This window comes from Hyla sarda, chromosome 2 (genome assembly GCF_029499605.1).
Source record: "Hyla sarda isolate aHylSar1 chromosome 2, aHylSar1.hap1, whole genome shotgun sequence".
Lineage (NCBI taxonomy): Eukaryota > Metazoa > Chordata > Amphibia > Anura > Hylidae > Hyla > Hyla sarda.
In genome coordinates, this window is record NC_079190.1 from 173,919,455 (window position 1) to 173,945,706 (window position 26,252).

A 26,252-nucleotide genomic window follows, 5' to 3' on the forward strand; every position below is an offset into this window, starting at 1 on the left:
CTGGGATGGCTGGGCCCTGCAGAGTCCAGGTGTTAGACACAGAGTATACAGTAAAATCTCACTTAGCAGACACCTCCCAATAGGGGACACCTCCCAATAGCAGACAGTTTTTTTTATTCCCTGGCACAGTCCCATAAGTCTTTATGTATTTGCACTCTAGAATAGGGGACACTTACGTGCCAGCCTTACCAGGCCCTACTTTGTACACAGGGCCACCTTCAGGGGGTAAAGATAATACCCCAGTAAGGGGCCGTGGCCCCCCGTTGCACCCTCCTGCAGCAGCCCAGCACAGAAGCAAAAGACTGCTCTTTAAACAGTGGTCTCCTGCTTCTGTACGTCCACAAGCCACATCATTCACCCCCCCCCAATCCCCCTTGCCACTTTATCCCCCCCAAATCATCCATCCTTTATTTCCATTTATTACCACATAATTTCCCCTTGATCCTTCCTGTGTCATTTAATTCTCCCTTTATTCCCCTCTATACCACCCCCCGTGCCACATCATTTAACCCTGTTCCATTTCTCCCCCCCCCCTTTATCCCACCTGTGCCAAATCATTTCCCCTTCCCTCCCTCTTCTGACACCCTGTTGTTCTTCTTACCTGGCCAGCAGGCTCAGATGCAGGGGCTCTGCAACAATTTTGTTGTTATAGTATTACAGATGATCACTGTTGTTACAGTAATACAAAAAGATGTACTGTAATAAATCATTCCTACGTGATTGATTACATTGTTGAGTTTTTTTTGAGCCTTATTACAGTGCAAAATAACTTCTGTATAATATTGCTTTTTTATCGTGTTTTATTGCTAATTCCACTCTGGAGTGAATACAGTATTCAACTTTGTGTCCAAATTGCTGACCACATTTTTAAATTAATTAGATTTTTGTTATGCGTAACGGAGCATCACATATATTTTTTTCCCTGTTTATGACTTTTAATTGACCAATAAAAGTTAAATTTCTCTATCGGCTCCATTTGGGGACACAGACCGTGGGGGACACAGACCGTGGGTGTATGCTGCTGTCTCTAGCAGGTATGACACTATAGCAACAAAGAAGTCGGCTCCTCTCAGCAGGATATACCCGCCTCCAGGCCCTGAGGTAATCAGTTTAAGCTTAGTGTCTGAAGGAGGTGGACATGGTCTGGATTTCTCCAGACCAGGTCTTATGTTTTATTATTTTCCTAGTTAGGGAATGTGGTCTATGGGGATCTCAAGGCATGTGAAACAGTAATATAAGCAGACTGTATCAGCAACACAGTGAAATGGAACACAGTCTTGGGTGAGAGAGGCCCAGAACGGCCTCCCTCTAAACAGTTAACTGGAGTGTTAGCCACTCCTTTACTCTGTCAATACTGTAACTCTAAACTGTCTGGTTCTGCTGAACCACTTATTCTGCCTGCTCCACTGCTCCCCCAGACCCCCCTGCTACTCTACTCCGGTTGTTCTTCCCAACCCGGTGGGTTCGGCCGCCCCTCCAGCCTGGGTTCCCTCCCTCTCCCAGTCTATATCCGACTTGGCTCAGGTCTCCCGTTATGTGGTGACTGCCTTGGAGAAGCCCTCCCTACACCGGCCCTCCGGAGGGTCCCGCTCTCCCCCTATTCTGACACTCTCGCAGCATCATAGGGGTGTGTCATCTGACTCATCCCCCGAGTCTTCTGGCAGGCACAGGCGCTCCCCTCGCAGGCATCGCCCCTTTACTCCGACCTGTAGCAAGCGTCGCTCCTCTAGAGAATGCTCCCAGGGTCACTGCTCTGGCTCTCAAGACCCGTGTACCAGGTCAGTCTCTCTCTCTTCCAGGGCCGCCTCACATGTTCCCATTCACCTGGAGAACTTGTGGAAGAAGTTTCTGATTCGGCCTCAAACTCAGAGGACCGCACGGATGTGCCTAATGTGGTGTACTCATTGGTTGCGGCCATAAGAGACACCTTCCAGCTAAAGGACCCAGGAACTTCGGACGTGGTCCAGAAGTTTCCTTTCATCGTGCTCGACCTTTTCCATGGATGCCTCACATCGTTCCCATTCACCTGGAGAACTTGTGGATGAGGTTTCTGATTCGGCCTCCGACTCAGAGGACCGCACGGATGTGCCTGATGTGGTGTACTCAGTGGTTGCGGCCATAAGAGACACCTTCCATCTTAAGGACCCAGGAACTTCGGACGTGGCTCCAGAAGTCTTCTTCTCTGTGCTCGACCGGCACTCAAGACTTTCAGCTCTCACGCTGAATTTTACGCCCTGCGGGTATCCACCTGAAGTCACCCTGACAAGAAGTTTCAGGAAACGAAGAATGTTCAAGCGCGGTATTCCTTCGCCAAGGACCTCATTGCTCGGTGGACCTCCTCTCCAACTGTGGATCCGCCGGTCTCCCGCCTCTCTAAGGCGCCTACTTGGCCGTTGGCTGATGCGGCTGCCTTCAAGAATCCAGCGGAAATGAAGGTGGATATTTTGGCAATCTCTGCCCTTGAGGCAGCAGGTTTTTCCTGCTTTTGCTTCTGCCTGGGTGTCAAAGGCCCTTTTTAGTATGGTCTTCCAACTTCGCCAGGGTAGTCTTCAAAATCCCTCAGGAGGATTTATTTAATCTAGCTCTCCGATGCTCTGCAGCCGGAGATTTTTCTGTGTTCCGCTTTCATGTGCAGCCACTGTGCTGCCTTTACCACAAGCTACCTGGTAGCCACCGTCCGTTCATGTGGCTTTATGCCTGGAATGCGGACGCCACCTTCAGGAAGTGAGGCAACGGGCGGAAAAAGAGTTCTTTATTACCTCTGGTAAGTCTCACAGAAGCGCTTTCTGTCGTAAGTTCTCCTTCTGGTTCTGCGGACCTTTGGTACCAACAAAGGGTACCAACAAAGGGTCCAGCCAGGCGCCTTCGTGGGAAGAGGGCTCCTCTTTCCGATCCGTTCCGGCCGTTTGGCGGCCCCATCAGGCACCCATAGGCCTTCCTCGGCCTGAAGGGTCGCCCCCGCCAGCCGACCTCTCTCGGGTGGTTGGTCGCCTCTTACCCTCCGGGATGCCTGGACATGCAACTTCAGGGGAACGTTTTTGAGGTTTATTCCAACCTCTCTGTGGTCTCCAAGAAAGGCGTTTCTGTTCGCCCAGTCTTGGTTCTCGAGTATCTCAGCCAGCATCTTGCGTTCCCATCCCGAATGGAGTCTCTCCGTTCGGTGCTGGCGTCCATGGTTCAAGGGGAGTTTTTGTTCCTCGGTGGACATCAAGGATGCCTACCTCCACTTCTCATTGTTTCCCGGTCATCAGCGTTTCCTCCGCTCTGCAGTTCCATACAGTCATTTTCTATTGTGGCTATCCATTTCGGTCTGGCCACTTCTCCGCGGACCTTTACCAAAGTCCTGGTGTCTGTGATAGCCTTTTTTACGGAAAACAGTTGTTTCCGTGATTCCTTATTTGGACTACCTCCTGATCTGAGCTCCAGCCAGGACCCAGATCTTGGAGAGTCTTAGTCTCAACCTCCAGACCTTGTCTCACTTCAGTTGGATGGTCATTTGGCACAAGCCCAACCGCTCTCCTGGGGCTCCAGTTCAATGCAGCCTCTGCCCGCTTTCGACTCCGCCGACTCTTTTCAAGAGTCTGATGCCTTCGGCTCCCTGCTCCAGTTTCCATTCGCTTTTGCATGGATGTCCTGGGTCGATTGGCGGCGGCCGTGGAAGCCGTGCCATTTGCCCAGTTTCATCACCGACCTCTTCAACTGGTGATTTTCTTCCGGTGTGACAGGTCTCCATTGTCTCTCGGCCGCAAGATCGTCCTCCCTTGTCAGTCTTGTTGGTCCCTTCTATGGTGGCTTCGTTTTCCCCCTCATTTTTTTCGGGGGTGTTCCTTCCTGTCCATCCCTGCCAGTCTGTCAGACTGGGGAGTTGTTTTCAGGGACCGCCCGGTCTGGGGTCTTGGCCCCCCGAGAAAATTTTTCCCCTTCAACATTTTGGGGCCTAGGGCAATTCTTTCTTTGCTTGCTTCTTGGGAATTTCCCTCCCGGGCGGAACTCAGGTTTCCGGCCATCTCAGTTATCTTCAGTCTGGCCGTCCCTGGGATGTGATCTTCTCGGCCGGTCATCCAAGGCACTGGTACCTACATCCAGGGGTGTTTGCTGTAATCTGCAACCCCTGGGGCGCTCCAGGCATGGACCTCTGCTGGTCCCGCCACAACCGAAGCGTTCCTCTCTCTTGGTCGAGCCTTGCCCTACCTTGTCTATTTGGTGGTCGGGCTTTGCCCTACCTTATTTATTTTTATGTGTTTTCTTGTTGTTATCTCCTCCATTCGGAGAGTGTTTGAATTGGCAGCTCTCTCCTGCAGTTCTCCGTTTCTGGTGCTTCACCAGGACAAGGTTGTCTTCCGGCTAGATCCTTCCTTTTTACCTAAGGTTGTTTCGGCCTTTCATCTCAATGAGGACATTGTTCTTTCGTCCTTTTATCCCGCTCCTTCTCCTTCTAGGGAGCATTTACTCCACAAACTGGATGTGGTTTGGGCTGTTAGGTATTACCTCTCTATCTCTTCTTCGTTTCGTCAGTGCAATTCCTTTTTCGTCTTTACGGAAGGTCGTCGTAAGGGACAACCTGCTTCCAAGGCTACCACTTCTCGGTGGATCCGGTCTGCCATTTCGGAAGCCTATCGTTGTAGGGGGAAGATTCCTCCCTTCAGGGTTGTGGCTCATTCTACCCATTTCTGTTGGGGCATCCTGGGCTCTCCAGAACAAAACCTCGGCCTCGCAGATTTGCAAGGCGGCTACTTGGTCATCTTTGCACACTTTCTCGAGGTTCTACGAGATCTGCCTGTCTGATTAACTGCCCACCCAAGGGATGACTTTGGTACGTCCCAGGGTCTTTGTCCCCCAATGGAGCCGATAGAGAAAAGTAGATTTTTTAACACTTACCGTAAAATCTCTTTCTCAAAGGATCCATTGGGGGACACAGCTCCCGCCCTTTTGGGTTTCTCTTTAGTTCTCTGTCTGAGGGTGTGTTCAGTTATATATTTTCATCTGGTTCTCGGACAGTTCGTGTTTTTTCCTTGACCTGTCGGTCCTCTCCTATTGCTCTGGTACTAAAACTGATTACCTCAGGGCCTGGAGGCGGGGATATCCTGCTGGGAGGAGCCGACTTCTTTGTTGCCATAGTGTCATACCTCCTAGAGACAGCAGCATACACCCATGGTCTGTGTCCCCCACGGTCTGTGTCCCCCAATGGATCCTTCGAGAAAGAGATTTTCCGGTAAGTGTTAAAAAATCTCCTTTTTAAGCACTTCCCTTAGGCACCATGTTTTGGTGTTTCGGCACTGGAAAGGTTAACCCTACACCTCCCTGTAACAGTGTGCATCCTGCAACCGTGTCTATTGAGCAACTTGGCCGGTATTACAGTGCTCAACGCTAACAAGACAGTTCATTACACAATGGTAAGAAAAAAAGGAGCGGAGCACTAACCGGTAAAGTAGTTTTCTTTATTTCTTTGTCCACACGTGCATGGCGTGCGGGGGAGCAGATGGGTAGTGGAGACTCAGGTGAAGGAGACCTGAGTCTCCACTACACGTCTGCTCCCCCGCACGCCATGCACCTGTGGACAAAGAAATAGAGAAAACTACTTTACCGGTTAGTGCTCCGCTCCTTTTTTTCTTACCATTGTGTAATGTTTTGCTGTTTAATGGACTTATGATAGACCGCTGATGCTACAAAAACTTTCTCTCCAAGTAAATTTTTCGACAACCAATTGATAAATTAATTATTCTATATGAACATGTTATCATAAGGTTGTTGTAAATGAACTTTTAACGATCTTGTGCTCAGTTTAACATTAAAGGATCTTTACTCAAGAACAGCAATATATAATTTTTAGTAATTTTTTGTATTTATTTTCTTTTAGCTATTGCCACAGCTAGAAATACAACAAAGATGGGAAAAAAGCATGATGATATCAAAACTGCAGAAAAAAAGACTAGTCGAACAGGTAAGGCCACAACCTCACCTCAGACCCTTTTGTCAAACTATGATATTGGTGTCTGGAACAATTCCTTATTCCACAGTGATGTGCGCCATATTTATTAAAGATATACTGCCCATGATTTAATTGTATTGATGTAATTTCAATCTGCATAAGACAAAAAGTGTCTGATTTACCTATAGCAACCAGTCACAGCTCTAATTTAATTTTTCAAACTGCTTAGGTAAAAAGAAAGCTGAGCTTTGATTAGTTGCTATGGGAAAGCAGACACATTTTTGTCTCATGCAAATGCAGATCATTTTAGGCCAGTGTTTCTCAAGTACTGAACTAAAAGGTGGCCTAAAACATTGTTTCTCAAGTGCGGTCCTCAAGTCCCCCCAACAGGTCATGTTTTCAGGATTTTCTTAGTCTTTCACAGGTGATATAATTATGGTCATTGAATCTGTCATCGGCAAAATTATATCACCTGTGAATGACTAAGGATATCCAGAAAACACAACCTCTTGGAGGTGCTTGAGGTCCGCACTTAAGAAACAATGTTTTAGGCCACCTTTTAGTTCAGTTTTGTGCATTTTGTAGCTGGTCCGAAACGCGTCGGTTGACGTGGGTTTTAACTCACTGAGCACTTTTGTCTTTTTCTATGTTTATTTGGACCATGGACATTTTTTAACCATGTATCATTAAAGGTTAAATTTTACTTACCGCCTTGTGGAGCTGGAGCCCCCTTCCCTTCTTCCCTTCACTGGATCAGTTTGTGCATTCATAACAGACGTTAAGAAAGATGCTTTAAAATAAGATGCCTGATTGCGGGGGATAGATAGATTGCTATAGATAGTCCCCTATGGGGACATAAAAAGTGTAAAATAAGAGTTGAAAAATGTAAAAAAAAAAAAGTAAAAAAAAAAGTGGAAAATCCCCTCCCCCAATAAAAATGAAAATTGTCAGTTTTTCCCTTTTTACCCCCAAAAAGCGTAAACATTTTTGGTATCGCCGCGTCCAAAAATGCTGCTTTTTTTGTCACATTTTATAAAAAATTATTTTTATAAAAAATTATCAAAAAGTTTTATATATGCAAATGTGTTATCGATAAAAATTACAGATGACGGCGCAAAAAATTAGCACTCATACCACCCTATATACGGAAAAATGAAAAAGTTATAGGTGGTCAAAATAGGGCGATTTTAGATTACTGATTTTGTACAAAAAGTTTTAGATTTTTTTTAAGCGGTACAAAAATATAAAAATATCTAGCCATGGGTATCATTTTAATTGTATTGACCCACAGAATAAAGAACACGTCATTTTTACCGTAAAGCATATAGTGTGAAAACAAAACCCTCCAAAATGCGTGGAAAATTGTGGTTTTCATTTAAATTTTCTCCCTAAATTTTTTTTCTTTTGGGTTCGCCGTACATTTTATGCTAAAATGAGAGATTTCATTACAGAGTACAATTTGTCATGCAAAAAACAAGCCCTTATATGGGTCTGTAGATGGAAATATAAAGGAGTTATGGATTTTAGAAGGCGAGGAGGAAAAAACAAAAACACAAAAATAAAATTGGTCTGGTCCTTAACCCCTTAACCCCTTAAGGACCAGGCCATTTTATACCTTAAGGACCGGAGCGTTTTTTGCAATTCTGACCACTGTCACTTTAAACATTAATAACTCTGGAATACTTTTAGTTATCATTCTGATTCCGAGATTGTTTTTTCGTGACATATTCTACTTTAACTTAGTGGTAAAATTTTATGGTAACTTGCATCCTTTCTTGGTGAAAAATCCCAAAATTTGATGAAAAAAATGAAAATTTTGCATTTTTCTAACTTTGAAGCTCTCTGCTTGTAAGGAAAATGGATATTCAAAATATATTTTTTTTGGGTTCACATATACAATATGTCTACTTTATGTTTGCATCATAAAATTTATGAGTTTTTATTTTTGGAAGACACCATAGGGCTTCAAAGTTCAGTAGCAATTTAGAAATTTTTCACTAAATTTTCAAACTCACTATTTTTCAGGGACCAGTTCAGTTTTGAAGTGGATTTGAAGGGTCTTCATATTAGAAATACCCCATAAAAGACCCCATTATAAAAACTACACCCCCTAAAGTATTCAAAAAAACATTCAGTAAGTGTATTAACCCTTTAGGTGTTTCACAGGAATAGCAGCAAAGTGAAGGAGAAAATTCAAAATCTTCATTTTTTACACACGCATGTTCTTGTAGACCCAATTTTTGAATTTTTGAAAGGGATAAAAAGGAGAAAATTTTTACTTGTATTTGAAACCCAATTTCTCTCGAGTAAGCACATACCTCATATGTCTATGTTAATTGTTCGCCGGGCGCAGTAGAGGGCTCAGAAGGGAAGGAGCGACAAATGGTTTTTGGGGGGCATGCCGCATTTAGGAAGCCCCTATGGTGCCAGGACAGCAAAAAAAAACACATGGCATACCATTTTGGAAACTAGACCCCTCAGGGAACGTAACAAGGGGTAAAGTGAACCTTAATACCCTACAGGTGATTCACGACTTTTGCATATGTAAAAAAAATATATATTTTTTTTTACCTAAAATGCTTGGTTTCCCAAAAATTTTACATTTTTAAAAAGGGTAATAGCAGAAAATACCCCCCAAAATTTGAAGCCCAATTTTTCCCGATACAGAAAACACCTCGCATGGGGGTGAAAAGTGCTCTGCTGGTGCACTACAGGTCTCAGAAGAGAAGGAGTCACATTTGGCTTTTTGAAAGCAAATTTTGCTCTGGGGGCATGCCCCATTTAGGAAGCCCCTATGGTGCCAGAACAGCAAAAAAAAACCACATGGCATACCATTTTGGAAACTAGACCCCTCGGGGAACGTAACAAGGGGTAACGTGAACCTTAATGCCCTACAGGTGTTTCACGACTTTTGCATATGTAAAAAAAAAAATTTTTTTTTAACCTAAAATGCTTGTTTTCCCAAAATGTTTACATTTTTAAAAAGGGTAATAGCGGAAAATACCCCCCAAAATTTGAAGTCCAATTTCTCCCGATTCAGAAAACACCCCATATGGGGGTGAAAAGTGCTCTGCTGGCGCACTACAGGTCTCAGAAGAGAAGGAGTAACATTTGGCTTTTTGAAAGCAAATTTTGCTCTGGGGGCATGCCGCATTTAGGAAGCCCCTATGGTGCCAGAACAGCAAAAAAAAACACATGGCATACCATTTTGGAAACTAGACCCCTCGGGGAACGTAACAAGGGGTAATGTGAACCTTAATACCCTACAGGTGTTTCACGACTTTTGCATATGTAAAAAAATATATATTTTTTTTACCTAAAATGCTTGGTTTCCCAAAATTTTTACAATTTTAAAAAGGGTAATAGCAGAAAATACCCCTCAAAATTTGAAGTCCAATTTCTCCCGATTCAGAAAACACCCCATATGGGTGTGAAAAGTGCTCTGCTGGCGCACTACAGGTCTCAGAAGAGAAGGAGTCACATTTGGCTTTTTGAAAGCGAATTTTGCTCTGGGGGCATGCCGCATTTAGGAAGCCCCTATGGTGCCAGGACAGCAAAAAAAAAAAAACACATGGCATACCATTTTGGAAACTAGACCCTTCGGGGAACGTAACAAGGGGTAATTTGAACCTTAATACCCTACAGGTGTTTCACGACTTTTGCATATGTAAAAAAATATATATTTTTTTTACCTAAAATGCTTGTTTTCCCAAAAATTTTACATTTTTTAAAAGGGTAATAGCAGAAAATACCCCCCAAAATTTGAAGCCCAATTTCTCCCGAGTATGGCGATACCCCATATGTGGCCCTAAACTGTTGCCTTGAAATACGACAGGGCTCCAAAGTGAGAGCGCCATGCGCATTTGAGGCCTAAATTAGGGACTTGCATAGGGGTGGACATAGGGGTATTCTACGCCAGTGATTCCCAAACAGGGTGCCTCCAGCTGTTCTAAAACTCCCAGCATGCCTGGACAGTCAACGGCTATCTGGCAATACTGGGAGTAGTTGTTTTGCAACAGCTGGAGGCTCCGTTTTGGAAACAGTGGCGTACCAGACGTTTTTCATTTTTATTGGGGAGGGGGCTGTGTAGGGGTATGTGTATATGTAGTGTTTTTTACTTTTTATTTTATTTTGTGTTAGTGTAGTGTAGTGTAGTGTTTTTAGGGTACAGTCGCACGGGCGGGGGGTTCACAGTAGTTTCTCGCTGGCAGTTTGAGCTACGGCAGAAAATTTGACGCAGCTCAAACTTGCAGCCGGATACTTACTGTAATCCTCCGCCCATGTGAGTGTACCCTGTACATTCACATTGGGGGTGGGAACATCCAGCTGTTGCAAAACTACAACTCCCAGCATGTACGGTCTATCAGTGCATGCTGGGAGTTGTAGTTTTGCAACCGCTGGAGGCTCCGTTTTGGAAACAGTGGCGTACCAGACGTTTTTCATTTTTATTGGGGAGGGGAGGGGGGCTGTGTAGGGGTATGTGTACATGTAGTGTTTTTTACTTTTTATTTTATTGTGTGTTAGTGTAGTGTAGTGTTTTTAGGGTACAGTCACATGGGCGGGGGGTTCACAGTAGTTTCTCGCTGGCAGTTTGAGCTGCGGCAGAAATTTTGCCGCACCTCAAACTTGCAGCCGGATACTTACTGTAATCCTCCGCCCATGTGAGTGTACCCTGTACATTCACATTGGGGGGGGGGAAACATCCAGCTGTTGCAAAACTACAACTCCCAGTATGTACGGTCTATCAGTTCATGCTGGGAGTTGTAGTTTTGTAACAGCTGGAGGCACACTGGTTGTGAAACACCGAGTTTGGTAACAAACTCTGTGTTTTGCAACCAGTGTGCCTTCAGCTGTTGCAAAAGCTACAACCCCCAGCATGTACGGACAGCGGAAGGGCATGCTGGGTGTTGTAGTTATGCAACAGCTGGAGGCATACTACTTTGGCTGGGGATGCTGGGGATTGTAGTTATGCAACAGCTGGAGACACACTGGTTTGCTACTTAACTCAGTGTGCCTTCAGCTGTTGCAAAACTACAACTCTCAGCAGTCACCAACAGCCAACGGGCATGCTGGGAGTTGTAGTTATGCAACCACCAGATGCACCACTACAACTCCCAGCATGCACTTTAGCTGATTGTGCAAGCTGGGAGTTGTAGTTATACAACAGCTGAAGGTACACTTTTCCATAGAAAGAATGTGCCTCCAGCTGTTGCAAAACTACAAGTCCCAGCATGCCCATAAGGGCATGCTGGGAGTTGTGGTGGTCTGCCTCCTGCTGTTGCATAACTACAGCTCCCAGCATGCCCTTTTTGCATGCTGGGAGCTGTTGCTAAGCAACAGCAGGAGGCTGTCACTCACCTCCAACGATCCTCGCCGCACAGGTCAGTCCCTCGTCGTCGCCGCCGCCGCCGCTGCTCCTGGGGCCCCGATCCCAACAGGGGCGCCGGGGATCGGGGTCCCCAGCACCCGGGGTGCACGTCCCGCACCCGCTCACGTCCTCCGGAAGAGGGGCGGAGCGGGTGCGGGAGTGACACCCGCAGCAGGCGCCCTGATTGGTCGGCCGGTAATCCGGCCGACGAATCAGGGCGATCGTGAGGTGGCACCAGTGCCACCTCACCCCTGCTGGCTCTGGCTGATCGGGGCCGTCTCTGACGGCCCCGATCAGCCAATAATTCCGGCTCACCGGGTCACTGGAGACCCGATTGACCCGGAATCCGCCGCAGATCGCTGGACTGAATTGTCCAGCGATCTGCGGCCATCGCCGACATGGGGGGTCATAATGACCCCCCTGGGCGATATGCCCCGATGCCTGCTGAACGATTTCAGCAGGCATCGGGGACCGGCTCCGCTCCAGATGGTTGCGGGGGGCCGGTAAAACACATGACGTTCTCATACGTCATGTGTCCTTAAGGACTCGGAAATGGAGACGTATGAGAACGTCATGTGTCCTTAAGGGGTTAAGGACCCGGGTTTTTCCGTTTTCTCATTTTCAATTTTTCCTCCTTAACTTTAAAAAATCATAACTCTTAAAAATTTTCACCTAAAATTATATATAATGGCTTAATGTTTGCATCACTAATTCTTCTTTGTAATGACATTAGTCATTTTACCCAAAAATCTACGGTGAAACAGGAAAAAAAATCAATGTGCGACAAAATTGATGAAAAAACACTATTTTGTAAGTTTTGGGGGCTTCTGTTTTTACGCAGTACATTTTTTGTCAAAAATGATACCTTATCTTTATTCTGTAGGTCCATACGGTTAAAATGATACCCTACTTGTATAGGTTTGAATTTGTATCACTTCCGAAAAAAATCATGAATACATGCAGGAAAATTTATACGTTTAAAATGGTCATCTTTTGACCCCTATAACTTTTTTTATTTTTCTGTGTTCAGGGCACTTTGAGGACTCATTTTTTGCGCCATCATCTGAAGTTTTTAGCGGTACCATTTTTGTTCTGATCAGACTTTTTGATCACTTTTTATTCACTTTCTTGTGGTATAAAAAGTGATCAAAAATGCGCTATTTTGGACTTTGGAATTTTTTTGCGCGTACGCCATTGAACGAGCGGTTTAAAAAGTGGTATATTTTTATAATTCAGACATTTCCGCACGCGGCGATACCACATATGTTTATTTTTATTATTATTTACATAATGTTTTTTTTTATTTTTGGAAATGCCGGGTGATTCAAACTTTTATTAGGGGAAGGGATAATTGAAAGGGTTAATGATTTTTTTTTACACTTTTCTTATGCAATATTATAGCTCCTATAGGGGGCTATAACATGGCATGAACTGATCTTTTACACTGATTGATCCATCTCCATAGGAATGGATCAATCAGTGTTTTCGGCGATTGAATGCTCAAGCCTGGATCTCAGGCTTGAAGCATTCATTCGGCGATCGGACAGCACAGGAGAAGGTAAGAAGACCTCCTCCTGTGCTACAGCTGTTTGGGATGCCGCGATTATACCGCGGCGATCCCGAACAGCTCCCTGAGCTAACCGGCACATTTTACTTTCGTTTTTAGCCGCGCGGCTCAGCTTTGAGCCGCGCGACTAAAGGGTTAATAGCGCACGGCACAGCGATCAGTGCCGCGCGCTATTAGAGGCGGGTCCCGGCTTCACTATGACGCCGGGCCCGCCGCGATATGATGTGTGGTCACCGTGTGACCCCGCGTTATATCGCAGGACCGGGACCCAGGACGTACCCATACATCCTGGGTCCTTAAGAGGTTAAAGGGGTACTCCGGTGAAAACCTTTTTTCTTTTAAATCAACTGGCTCCAAAAAGTTAAACAGATTTTTACATTACTTCTATTAAAAAATCTTAATCCTTCCTGTACTTATTAGCTGCTGAATACTACAAAGGAAATTCTTTTCTTTTTGGAATGCTGTCTGAGGACATCACGAGCACAGTGCTCTGTGCTGACGTTATTATAATAATAATAAAAAGTCTTTATTTATTTATTATTGTCCTTAGTGGGATTTGAACCCAAGGCCCAAGCACTGCAAGGCAGCAGTGCTAACCACTAAGCCACCATGCTGCCCTTAGCATACATCTGCTATGCACGGTTGCTAAAATGGACAGAGATGTCAGCAGAGAGCACTGTGGTCGTGATGCCATCAGTGTTCCAAAAATAAAGGAATTTCCTCTGTAGCATTCAGCAGCTAATAAGTACAGGAAGGATTAAGATTTTTATAAATGGGCTTGGTCCTTAAGGGGTTAATGAACTGGTGCCAGAAAGTTAAACAGATTTGTAAATTATTTCTATTAAACACTTTTTACCCTTCCTACTTTTTAGCAGCTGTATGCTGCAGAAATTCTGTTCTTTTTTTATTTATTTTTTTGTCTTGTCCACAGTGTCTCCACAGTGTCTGTCCAGAGCAGGAGAAAATCCCCATAGAAAACATATGCTTCTCTGGACAGTTCCTGACACGGACAGAGGTGTCAGTAGAGAGCACTGTGGACAAGACAAAAAATAAATTAAAAAAGAGCAGAATTTCCTCGGTAGCATACAGCTGCTAAAAAGTACAGGAAGGGTAAAGATTTTTTAATAGAAGAAATTTACAAATCTGTTTAACTTTCTGGCTCCAGTTGACTTAAAAAGACCTTAAAAAAATGTTTTCCACCGGAGTATCCCTTTAACAACAGTCCCTAGTATCAGGTAATGCTCTCTGTCTCTATGACCCAAGGCTTCAAATTAGTTGGTAAGGTTATTAAGTCACTCGTAAAATATAAAACAGCACACAGGTTGCTCTGAATATGATTCTGTGTATTAAAACAGAATGATGTATGATTTATACATTTTCTATTTGTTAGTACGTAGCTCATAATTAAGGTTATTTGACATCATCATCATGTTTACAGAAAATACTGCTGACAATACAGACAAGCAAAGAGTGAGTAAATATATGGCCCAATATATTTTATATATGTAAGGCACAGGTTATATTTCATTGTATTTATGGCTGCATAGATCATATAGGAAATATACATAAAACTGAAATATAAAATATACATAAATCTATAAAAATAATGCAAAAGCATATATCAGTAAGCAACATAACATTCAATTCCAATTCCATTATCCAACCTCCGAGTACTTTAACCCAACTGATAAGGTTTAAGGCAAACAAAGTGTCTAATATTTGCATTACCATAGGATACAGGAACAATAGGCTCAAATGTTATTCTCTTCTCTCATCTGTGCTATGTGTGATATACCTCTGGGACTTGGTGTATTCTCAACTGTTCTCTTCCAATTCGTCATTCAGTCCCTGCCCCCAGAAGCAACTTGGGTAGTGGCGCTAGAAGAAGTGTTCAAGACTTTCTTGCAACAGCTGGCATCGATCCAGGTAGGTCAGACAGTGCTGTATTCTTCCCACATTCTTACTTGATGAACAGGCAAAGAGCAATGTCTTCTGTGGTCAACCCAGTTTCCCTACAGACAAAGAACAAGGTAATGGTCAGGCACTCTGTCCGAGGTTTCCCTGTCCAAGTTATGGCTTTCTGAATCTATAGCTTGAGAATCCTATTTATCCCCTCTTCTGTATGGTAGGGATATTAGGGAATATGTTTTTACAGGCCATGTCTCGGGCCACCCTGAAAACAGGTCCACACACAAGTGCATATTCATATACATCTACCTTTGGTAGCTAAATGTAGTTAATCTGCAGTCATTGGAACAGATAGTTTTGCTGATGTACATTTACCTGAAACATTGGCACCTTTACCTGGATTATGCCAGGCACATATGCACACCTGCACTAATTTAGAAGCAAAGTTATTGATTCCCCGGTGCTAGCCAGTTTCTTCACACATAACATATTTTAAATCATGAGTATGTACATGCATCAGTAGATGTTGATAGAAGATATGGCACTCTCTGTAAGGGTGTGGGTGCACTGTTAGGGTCCCAACCCATGTAAATTCAAAGAAATGATAACATAGCACTCCACTTGCGGTGAAAATAGTAGTACATTTTATTCTTGCAATCCAAAAATATATATGTGACGTTTCAGTCAAAAATGACCTTCCTCAGACCGTATTGCTGCGGAGGAGAGGTGAAGTTAAGGAGAAACGGTATCCTATGACCGTGTGGCAGGTAAGTAGATATGGCGACAGAAGTCCACATGCGACTTCTGTCGCCATATCTACTTGCCTGCCACACAGTCAGAGGATACCGTTTCTCCTTAACTTCACCTCTCCTCCGCAGCAATCCGGTCTGAGGAAGGTCATTTTTGACTGAAACGTCACATATATATTTTTGGATTGCAAGAATAAAATGTACTACTATTTTCACCGCAAGTGGAGTGCTATGTTATCATTTCTTTGAACGTGCATCAGTAGAGCCATCATCATATACAGGACTTTTTGCAGGCACAAATAGTCCTCTTTACTTCAGAGCCATGCCTCTCTTTATCGAGCAACCCTCCATTCTTAACTTTATATAATATTTAAGGAGTATTTTCACCATTTGGAGCTGTACCACTGCCACCACTGGTTTTGGTTGTACATAAGCCTTCTTGGCCTTTTTATCTGCAACCCATTCCCTCAGGTCACAGAATCATCTTCTCCTTTTGCCTGTGCTTTTACCTTTGCTTGAAGTCTTAGGCCTCCATCCTTCATGGACTGCTGCTGCATTCCTGATAGGCTTACCCCAAGGGTTCAAGACATCCCTACTTCCTACTTCTCCATATGGGGCCATAACCATACGCAATCCCAGAGGCAAACCCTTGCCACCTGGGACTTAACGCACCAGGGTGTAAGTGTACGCCCTGTAATATTTTCTTTATTTTGTTGGTCAGTATGATTAAAATGAAACTTTCTATTATTATTGTACTGCTTTAAAAAACTATTTTTACCAAAATTATTTGTTACAAAATAAGTATGTTTAAATTAACTGTGTTCTGACCCCCTATAACATTCTCATTTTTCCATCAACTGGAATATTTTTTGTGCTGTGATCTGTGTTTTTACCTTTATGACATTCACCGTACAGGATCATTAACATTATATTTTGATAGTTCGGACATTTGTGCACATGCCAATACCAAATATGTTTTTTTTGTCTCATTTTTAGGGATAAAACTGAAAAAATTGTGAATTTTTATTTTTATTGGAGAGTGTTTTATTATAGGTCACATTTTTTTAAAACTTTTTTTAATCATTTATTTCCCACTTTTTATGTTCCCATAGGGGACTATTTATAGCGATCATTAGATTTCTAATACTGTTCAGTACCATACATAGGCATAGCACAGATGAATATTATCAGCAATCTACTTCTCTGGTATGCTAGTGTCACGATGCCGGCTGGCGGGTAGTGGATCCTCTGTGCCAGAGAGGGATTGGCGTGGACCGTGCTAGAGGATCGGTTCTAAGTCACTACTGGTTTTCACCAGAGCCCGCCGCAAAGCGGGATGGTCTTGCTGCGGCGGTAGTGACCAGGTCGTATCCCCTAGCAACGGCTCAACCTCTCTGGCTGCTGAAGATAGGCGCGGTACAAGGGAGTAGACAGAAGCAAGGTCGGACGTAGCAGAAGGTCGGGGCAGGCAGCAAGGATCGTAGTCAGGGGCAACGGCAGGAGGTCTGGAACACAGGCTAGGAACACACAAGGAAACGCTTTCACTGGCACTAAGGCAACAAGATCCGGCGAGGGAGTGAAGGGGAAGTGAGGTGATATAGGGAAGTGCACAGGTGTAAACACTAATTGGAACCACTGCGCCAATCAGCGGCGCAGTGGCCCTTTAAATCGCAAAGACCCGGCGCGCGCGCGCCCTAGGGAGCGGGGCCGCGCGCGCCGGGACAGAACTGACGGAGAGCGAGTCAGGTACGGGAGCCGGGGTGCGCATCGCGAGCGGGCGCTACCCGCATCGCGAATCGCATCCCGGCCAGAGGCGGTATCGCAGCGCCCCGGGTCCGTGGAACCGACCGGAGCGCTGCAGTGAGAGGAGTGTAGCGAGCGCTCCGGGGAGGAGCGGGGACCCGGAGCGCTCGGCGTAACAGTACCCCCCCCCTTGGGTCTCCCCCTCTTCTTGGAGCCTGAGAACCTGAGGACCAGACTTTTGTCCAGGATATTGTCCTCAGGTTCCCAGGACCTCTCTTCTGGACCACAACCCTCCCAATCCACTAAAAAGAAGGTTTTCCCTCTGACCTTTTTAGATGCTAAAATTTCTTTGACGGAGAAGATGTCCGAGGAGCCGGAGACAGGAGTGGGGGAAACAGATTTGGGAGAGAAACGGTTAATGATAAGTGGTTTAAGAAGAGAAACATGAAAGGCATTAGGAATACGAAGAGAAGGAGGAAGAAGAAGTTTGTAAGAGACAGGATTAATCTGGCGCAAAATCTTGAAAGGACCAAGATAGCGTGGTCCCAACTTATAGCTAGGGACACGGAAGCGGACATATTTGGCGGAGAGCCATACCTTGTCTCCAGGGGAAAAGATGGGAGGAGCTCTTCTTTTCTTATCCGCGAATCTCTTCATGCGTGAAGAAGCCTGTAAGAGAGAATTTTGGGTCTCTCTCCATATGATGGAAAGATCACGAGAAATTTCATCCACAGCGGGCAGACCAGAGGGCAAGGGGGTAGGGAGGGGGGGAAGAGGGTGACGGCCGTACACCACGAAAAACGGGGATTTGGAGGAAGATTCAGAGATTCTGAAATTATACGAGAATTCGGCCCAAGGTAGAAGATCTGCCCAGTCATCCTGGCGGGAGGAAACAAAATGTCGTAAATAGTCACCCAAGATCTGGTTAATTCTTTCTACTTGTCCATTGGATTGAGGATGGTATGCAGAAGAAAAATTTAATTTAATCTTGAGTTGTTTACAGAGAGCCCTCCAGAATTTAGACACAAATTGGACGCCTCTATCCGAGACGATCTGCGTAGGCAACCCGTGAAGACGAAAAATGTGTACAAAAAATTGTTTTGCCAACTGAGGCGCTGAAGGAAGACCAGGAAGAGGGATGAAATGTGCCATTTTGGAGAATCGATCAACGACCACCCAAATAACAGTGTTGCCATGGGATGGGGGTAAGTCAGTAATAAAATCCATACCAATCAGAGACCAAGGTTGTTCGGGAACAGGCAGAGGAAGAAGAAAACCAGCGGGCTTCTGGCGAGGAGTCTTATCCCGGGCACAGATAGTGCAGGCTCGCACAAAGTCCACCACATCAGTCTCTAGAGTCGGCCACCAATAGAAGCGAGAGATGAGTTGCACAGATTTCTTGATGCCCGCATGACCTGCGAGATGGGAGGAGTGACCCCATTTGAGGATTCCGAGGCGTTGGCGTGGAGAAACAAAGGTCTTTCCTGGAGGAGTTTGCCTGATGGAGGCTGGAGAAGTGGAAATCAGGCAGTCAGGAGGAATGATGTGTTGAGGAGAGAGTTCAATTTCAGAAGCATCTGAGGAACGAGAGAGAGCATCGGCCCTAATGTTCTTATCAGCAGGCCGAAAGTGAATTTCAAAATTAAATCGGGCAAAGAACAGAGACCACCTGGCCTGACGAGGATTCAGCCGTTGGGCAGACTCGAGGTATGAGAGGTTCTTGTGATCGGTGTAAATAATAACTGGAAATCTTGATCCCTCCAGCAGATGCCTCCATTCCTCAAGTGCTAATTTAATGGCTAGAAGCTCTCGATCCCCGATGGAGTAGTTCCTCTCCGCCGGAGAGAAGGTCCTAGAAAAAAACCCACAAGTAACAGCATGCCCGGAAGAGTTTTTTTGTAGAAGGACAGCTCCAGCTCCCACTGAGGAGGCATCAACCTCCAATAGGAAGGGTTTAGATGGGTCAGGTCTGGAGAGCACGGGAGCCGAAGAGAAGGCAGACTTGAGTCGTTTAAAGGCGTCTTCCGCTTGAGGAGGCCAAGACTTGGGATCGGCATTTTTTTTGGTTAAAGCCACAATAGGAGCCACAATGGTAGAAAAATGTGGAATAAATTGCCTGTAATAATTGGCGAACCCCAAAAAACGTTGGATGGCACGGAGTCCGGAGGGGCGTGGCCAATCTAAGACGGCAGAGAGTTTATCTGGATCCATTTGTAGTCCCTGGCCAGAGACCAAGTATCCTAGAAAAGGAAGAGATTGGCATTCAAACAGACATTTCTCAATTTTAGCATAGAGTTGATTGTCACGAAGTCTCTGAAGAACCATACGGACATGCTGGCGGTGTTCTTCTAGATTGGCCGAAAAAATTAGGATATCATCAAGATATACAACAACACAGGAGTATAACAGATCACGAAAAATTTCATTAACAAAGTCTTGGAAGACAGCAGGGGCGTTGCACAGGCCAAAGGGCATGACCAGATACTCAAAGTGTCCATCTCTGGTGTTAAATGCTGTTTTCCACTCATCCCCCTCTCTGATGCGGATGAGGTTATAGGCGCCTCTTAAGTCCAATTTAGTAAAGATGTGGGCACCTTGGAGGCGATCAAAGAGTTCAGAGATGAGGGGTAAGGGGTAGCGGTTCTTAACCGTGATTTTATTAAGTCCGCGGTAGTCAATGCAAGGACGTAGAGAGCCATCTTTTTTGGACACAAAGAAAAATCCGGCTCCGGCAGGAGAGGAGGATTTACGGATAAAGCCCTTTTTTAGATTCTCCTGGACGTATTCAGACATGGCAAGAGTCTCTGGGGCAGAGAGAGGATAAATTCTGCCCCGGGGTGGAGTAGTGCCCGGGAGGAGGTCGATAGGACAATCATAAGGCCTGTGAGGAGGTAGAGTCTCCGCTTGTTTTTTGCAGAAAACATCCGCGAAGTCCATATAGGCCTTAGGGAGACCGGTTACTGGAGGAAGCACAGAGTTACGGCAAGGGTTACTGGGAACCGGTTTTAGACAGTCCTTGGAACAAGAGGGCCCCCAACTCTTGATCTCCCCAGTGGACCAATCCAGGGTTGGGGAATGAAGTTGAAGCCAGGGAAGTCCAAGGAGAATTTCCGAGGTGCAATTGGGGAGGACCAAAAGTTCAATCCTCTCGTGATGAGATCCGATGCTCATTAGAAGGGGCTCCGTGCGGAAACGTATGGAACAGTCCAATCTTTCATTGTTTATACAATTGATGTAAAGGGGTCTGGTGAGACTGGTCACTGGGATGTTGAACCTGTTGACGAGAGAGGCCAAAATAAAATTTCCTGCAGATCCAGAGTCCAAGAAGGCCACAGAAGAGAAGGAGAAGGCAGAGGCAGACATCCGCACAGGCACAGTAAGACGTGGAGAAGCAGAGTGGACATCAAGGATTGTCTCACCTTTGTGCGGAGTCAGGGTACGTCTTTCCAGGCGGGGAGGGCGGATAGGACAATCCCTCAGGAAGTGTTCGGTACTAGCACAGTACAGGCAGAGGTTCTCCATGCGGCGTCGTGTCCTCTCTTGAGATGTCAGGCGAGACCGGTCGACCTGCATAGCCTCCACGGCGGGAGGCACAGGAACAGATTGCAGGGAACCAGAGGAGAGAGGAGCCGAGGAGAAGAAACGCCTCGTGCGAACAGAGTCCATATCTTGGCGGAGCTCCTGACGCCTTTCGGAAAAACGCATGTCAATGCGAGTGGCTAGGTGAATAAGTTCATGAAGATTAGCAGGCATTTCTCGTGCGGCCAGAACATCTTTAATGTTGCTGGATAGGCCTTTTTTAAAGGTCGCGCAGAGGGCCTCATTGTTCCAGGATAATTCAGAAGCAAGAGTACGGAATTGTACGGCATACTCGCCAACGGAAGAATTACCCTGGACCAGGTTCAACAGGGCAGTCTCAGCAGAAGAGGCTCGGGCAGGTTCCTCAAAGACACTTCGAATTTCCGAGAAGAAGGAGTGTACAGAGGCAGTGACGGGGTCATTGCGGTCCCAGAGCGGTGTGGCCCAAGCCAGGGCTTTTCCAGACAGCAGGCTGACTACGAAAGCCACCTTAGACCTTTCAGTGGGGAACTGGTCCGACATCATCTCCAAGTGTAATGAACATTGGGAAAGGAAGCCACGGCAAAGCTTAGAGTCCCCATCAAATTTATCCGGCAAGGATAGTCGTAGTCCAGAAGCGGCCACTCGCTGCGGAGGAGGTACAGGAGCTGGCGGAGGAGATGGTTGCTGGAGCTGTGGTAGTAACTGTTGTAGCATAACAGTCAGTTGAGACAGCTGTTGGCCTTGTTGCGCAATCTGTTGTGACTGCTGGGCGACCACCGTGGAGAGGTCAGCGACAACTGGCAGAGGAACTTCAGCGGGATCCATGGCCGGATCTACTGTCACGATGCCGGCTGGCGGGTAGTGGATCCTCTGTGCCAGAGAGGGATTGGCGTGGACCGTGCTAGAGGATCGGTTCTAAGTCACTACTGGTTTTCACCAGAGCCCGCCGCAAAGCGGGATGGTCTTGCTGCGGCGGTAGTGACCAGGTCGTATCCCCTAGCAACGGCTCAACCTCTCTGGCTGCTGAAGATAGGCGCGGTACAAGGGAGTAGACAGAAGCAAGGTCGGACGTAGCAGAAGGTCGGGGCAGGCAGCAAGGATCGTAGTCAGGGGCAACGGCAGGAGGTCTGGAACACAGGCTAGGAACACACAAGGAAACGCTTTCACTGGCACTAAGGCAACAAGATCCGGCGAGGGAGTGAAGGGGAAGTGAGGTGATATAGGGAAGTGCACAGGTGTAAACACTAATTGGAACCACTGCGCCAATCAGCGGCGCAGTGGCCCTTTAAATCGCAAAGACCCGGCGCGCGCGCGCCCTAGGGAGCGGGGCCGCGCGCGCCGGGACAGAACTGACGGAGAGCGAGTCAGGTACGGGAGCCGGGGTGCGCATCGCGAGCGGGCGCTACCCGCATCGCGAATCGCATCCCGGCCAGAGGCGGTATCGCAGCGCCCCGGGTCCGTGGAACCGACCGGAGCGCTGCAGTGAGAGGAGTGTAGCGAGCGCTCCGGGGAGGAGCGGGGACCCGGAGCGCTCGGCGTAACAGCTAGAAGGCAAACTAGAGAAGAAGACCCTGTGTAGGTAAGGAGACCTCTGCCCAACATCTTGATCTGATCCCTGCAGACGTGGGGCAAATGCCATGTTAAATATTGATCGAGGCATCTGAGGGGTTAATGGCAGACATCAGCATGTAAGCTGATGTCCGCCATTAATGGTGAGTCCCTGGGTGCTGATAGCATCTGGGACCTGCTGTGCATGAAGTGAACACAGCTCCTGTGCTCGCTTCATGTACAGGGCATAAATGTACGTCCTGGTGCGTTAAGTACCAGGGCATCAGGACTTACATTTACGTTGATTGTCGTTAAGGGGAATTCTGGTATACAACACTTGACAAGTAGTGGGTGCAAATTAAAATTGCTCTAAGTTTACCTTCAGCTTGCTGGTCACACTGGTTCATTTGCAGCACTAGGACTTGTAAGAGGGAGAGCTGTTTGTCTATGAAACAGCGGAAGATGGGAACTAGGAACTAAGAGAGGCTCAGCAGGGAGCACAATATGAAGTGCACAAGAGGATGGCCTAATTTTAATGGCTTTTCATTGTTACAGTTCATGATCTCATATTTATATAGTTTGTTTTTGCACTGAATTCTAAGACTTAGACATTCCTTTTTATTTTCTTGTTCACAGGGTTGCTAAACAAAGCAAAGGATTGATAATGCATTTGGAATTGTCAACCTTATAAAATAAAATATTCATTCTGAAATTCCATTCTTTCATTTATTATGTGACTATAAGGGTTAGATATTTGCATATTCTGTGTAAGATGAATCATTTGTCACATGACTTGCTCAAAAGCTAGGTTTCTATGTTGAAGTTTCTGAAAGACTAAGGGAGGAGTCTCTAGTCCTTTCCCCTCTTCCCAGAGGGCTGGAAACAAAAACCAGTTCAGGGAGAGTCTGGCTCTTGCTAGAGCAAGACTCCTCTCCTAGCTCTGCATCTGCTATACAGACTAGTCAATCACAGCAAAGTACCTACACCTAGCTAGAGTGTATCTCTTAGGTTCAGTTCAGGCCTATCCTTTAGTCTTGTTTAAGTCAAAGCCTGCTTCAAGCAAGTCACAAGCCTTGTTCCAGTTGCAAGTACCATCTTACCTGAAACAGGTCTGAGTCACATGTGCAGTGATCAGGACACTGTGCGAAGTTTGGAGGACTTCACCCAAAAGGTAGTCTCCACAGTCCAAACTGTGAGGGTATAGTTTTACTGTATCCTGTTTCCAGCTCCAAGAAGAGATATCTAATAACCAGAGCAGAAGAATCACTGTACACAGGCCCCTCTGTGTACACTAATCTCTTCTGAAGCTTCTTCAGTGTGTGTAGAGTTTTGTCTTACAAAGCCGTGAGTAAAATTTAGGTATCTGCACCACAGTTAACCAACCTGTTAGGGCCATTCACAGTAAAGAGCATCTTATCTTCCTGCATCATATTCTGTGAAAAAGCAGAAAGTGCAAGCTTGAAAAAAGGTGTGAAAAAGTCTCAAATTATAAGTTTCCCCCATTGTGCTCCTTTTGTGATGAAGGACATGGTAATTTTCAATTAAGTGAATTGAACAAAGAATTTTAAGATGATCAGTCCCTATATAGCTTTTTAGCCAGTTTTCATGTGTTCCAATGGAACAGAGGACAAATTAATACGTACACCACCATAGCTGTAACTTATGCTGTATGTCTTTGTTTTGGGCATACACAGTTATATAACCCAATACTGGACACTAAGTAAAATTTCTGGAATATCAAGTAATTTTTCTTTAGATTTTGCAAGAAACTAATCTTTTATATTTTCTGTGCTTTTCTGTGTGTTTACTGTATAAACATTGGCTCTGATATTTGTAAATTGACTTTATCGGCTGAAGTTCTCCAAGGAGACTTACAACTTAATGAAAAACAAAATAAAATACTTACAACTCAATGAATGAGTTTCTGTCCCCTCAAAATAACTCAACACACAGCCATTCTGGTCTAAACCTTGGCAATAAAAGTGAGTACATCCCTAAGTTGAAATGTCCAAATTTGGGCCAAATTGTCAATAATTTGTGTGGCCACCATTTTTTTTCCTGCACTGTCTTAAGCCTCTTGGGCATGGAGTTTACCAGAGCTTCACAGGTTTCCATTGGAGTCCTCTTCCACTCTTCCATGACGACATCATGGAGCTGGTGGGTCTTAGTGACCTTGAGCTCCCCCACCTTCTGTTTAAGGATGCTCCACAGATACTCAATAGGGTTTAGGTCTGGAGACACGCTTGGCCAGTCCGTCACCTTTACCCTAAGCTTTTCTAGAAAGGCAGCGCCCATCTTAGAGGTGTGTTTGGGGTCATGTTGGAATACTGCCCTGCAGGCCAGTCTTCAAAGGGATGGGATTATGCTGTGCTTCAATATGTCATAGTACATATTTTATTTGGTGTTTATGGCCAGTGTCACATTTCATTCTTCTGAAGTTGCAGATTATAAACCAGAATTAGGTGTAGGATTATTATAATTGTTTGAATCTTAGGGCTCTTTCACAATACCACTGAGCACCGTTAAAGGGACTGCTATTGTAAAATGACGGTAGTTTAGCAGAAGAAAAATTACTGCACGTCCGGTATTTTTCTCCCTAGATGAATACTAGATGGATGCCATGTCAATGCGATCTGTCGGGACCCATTGGTGCCAGTTGTGCTTCAACCCGTTTAGGGTCTGTTAAGCGCAAAAAAAAGAGAAGAAGAGCCTAACGAGACCCTTAACGAGACGGAGCATAGTGGTAGTGTGAACCTAGCCTTACTTAGAAAATGGAAAAGGAAAAAAGGAATAAAAAAACACAAACAAAAAAAAAAAGCTTTTTTTTTTTTATTGTAATCAACTCTTTTGCAATTATACAGCTAACTCCCTATTGATGATGGCGTAAAAGGACATAGACCCAAGCCATAGATTGATCACACTTTACTATTACATCACATTACGACATACATTTCTTTCTATAATATGTTTAGTTCTCTTCTTGTAGCCTACTTTAGTGTATACAGTATATAGCTTATCAATATCCAGCAGACCTATGTATGGCGGGTGGAATAAATCTCAATTACTTATAGATCACCTCGGTGATCCAACAACACCCTATTTCCCATATATAAAAACTTTGTACTTTATTAGTAGTTTCTCACACTTAGGACAAACAGATTAAAAATGCCGTGCCATTCTCTCCATCTAGTGATCCTTAGATACAAGCGGTGCCAGCCTGGCTACCTGACACTAATTATATGATCATCGTATACACCTGCAGTGTGCTATGCGAATGGAGACAGCACTGTGTTTTAAAATCAGTTCTCAGCCCCCCTTGACATGTTTCGCTCCTAGACGCAGCTTTGTCAAGAGGACAACGGGCACAGTATATAGCTTATCAGCCATTTGACTTCTTGTTCTTGTCAGTTTATGTAAAGTAAGGCTCTGTTCACATCAAGCTTGAATCTTTTGTCAAAGGTACAGTATATGATAACAGTGCAACTGTACACAGGGTCATCTGCCACTCATAGGCTTCCAATATTGAAAATATTGTGTTTTTTTTCATTGGATGCTTTAGTCTTAAATAGCATAGTCTACTATGCTATTCCATGCAGAAAAAAAAAAGCACGCTGACATATAGCTCTCTGATGTTAGATTAGTGGGACTCTACTAATAAATTCTGCAAAGGTGTCAGGAGCTTTGACACTTTATATGCAGCTAACAGTGTTCAAATGTAATGTGACCATAGCTTTACATGTACAGAAAGGATTACATACAGGTTAATTAACGGTACAGTAAACAGCCTCTCTAAGCAGTTAGTCAGATACTATTAATGGCATATAGAAGCATTGGGACCCAGGGGCTTCAAGTTGAGTCTCTGACCTTATATACTGTATA

General features: G+C 45.2%; 1 protein-coding gene across 1 annotated transcript in view; it reads left to right on the forward strand.

Moving 5' to 3' along the window:
- LOC130357760 (uncharacterized) overlaps positions 1-26,252 on the forward strand; it is a 96,423-nt gene that overhangs the window by 64,615 nt on the left and 5,556 nt on the right. Inside the window, exons 11-13 of the mRNA XM_056560497.1 lie at positions 5,858-5,941; positions 14,303-14,334; positions 14,710-14,790. Coding sequence (XP_056416472.1) covers positions 5,858-5,941; positions 14,303-14,334; positions 14,710-14,790 — 197 coding nt within the window. The remainder of the gene's footprint in view (positions 1-5,857; positions 5,942-14,302; positions 14,335-14,709; positions 14,791-26,252) is intronic.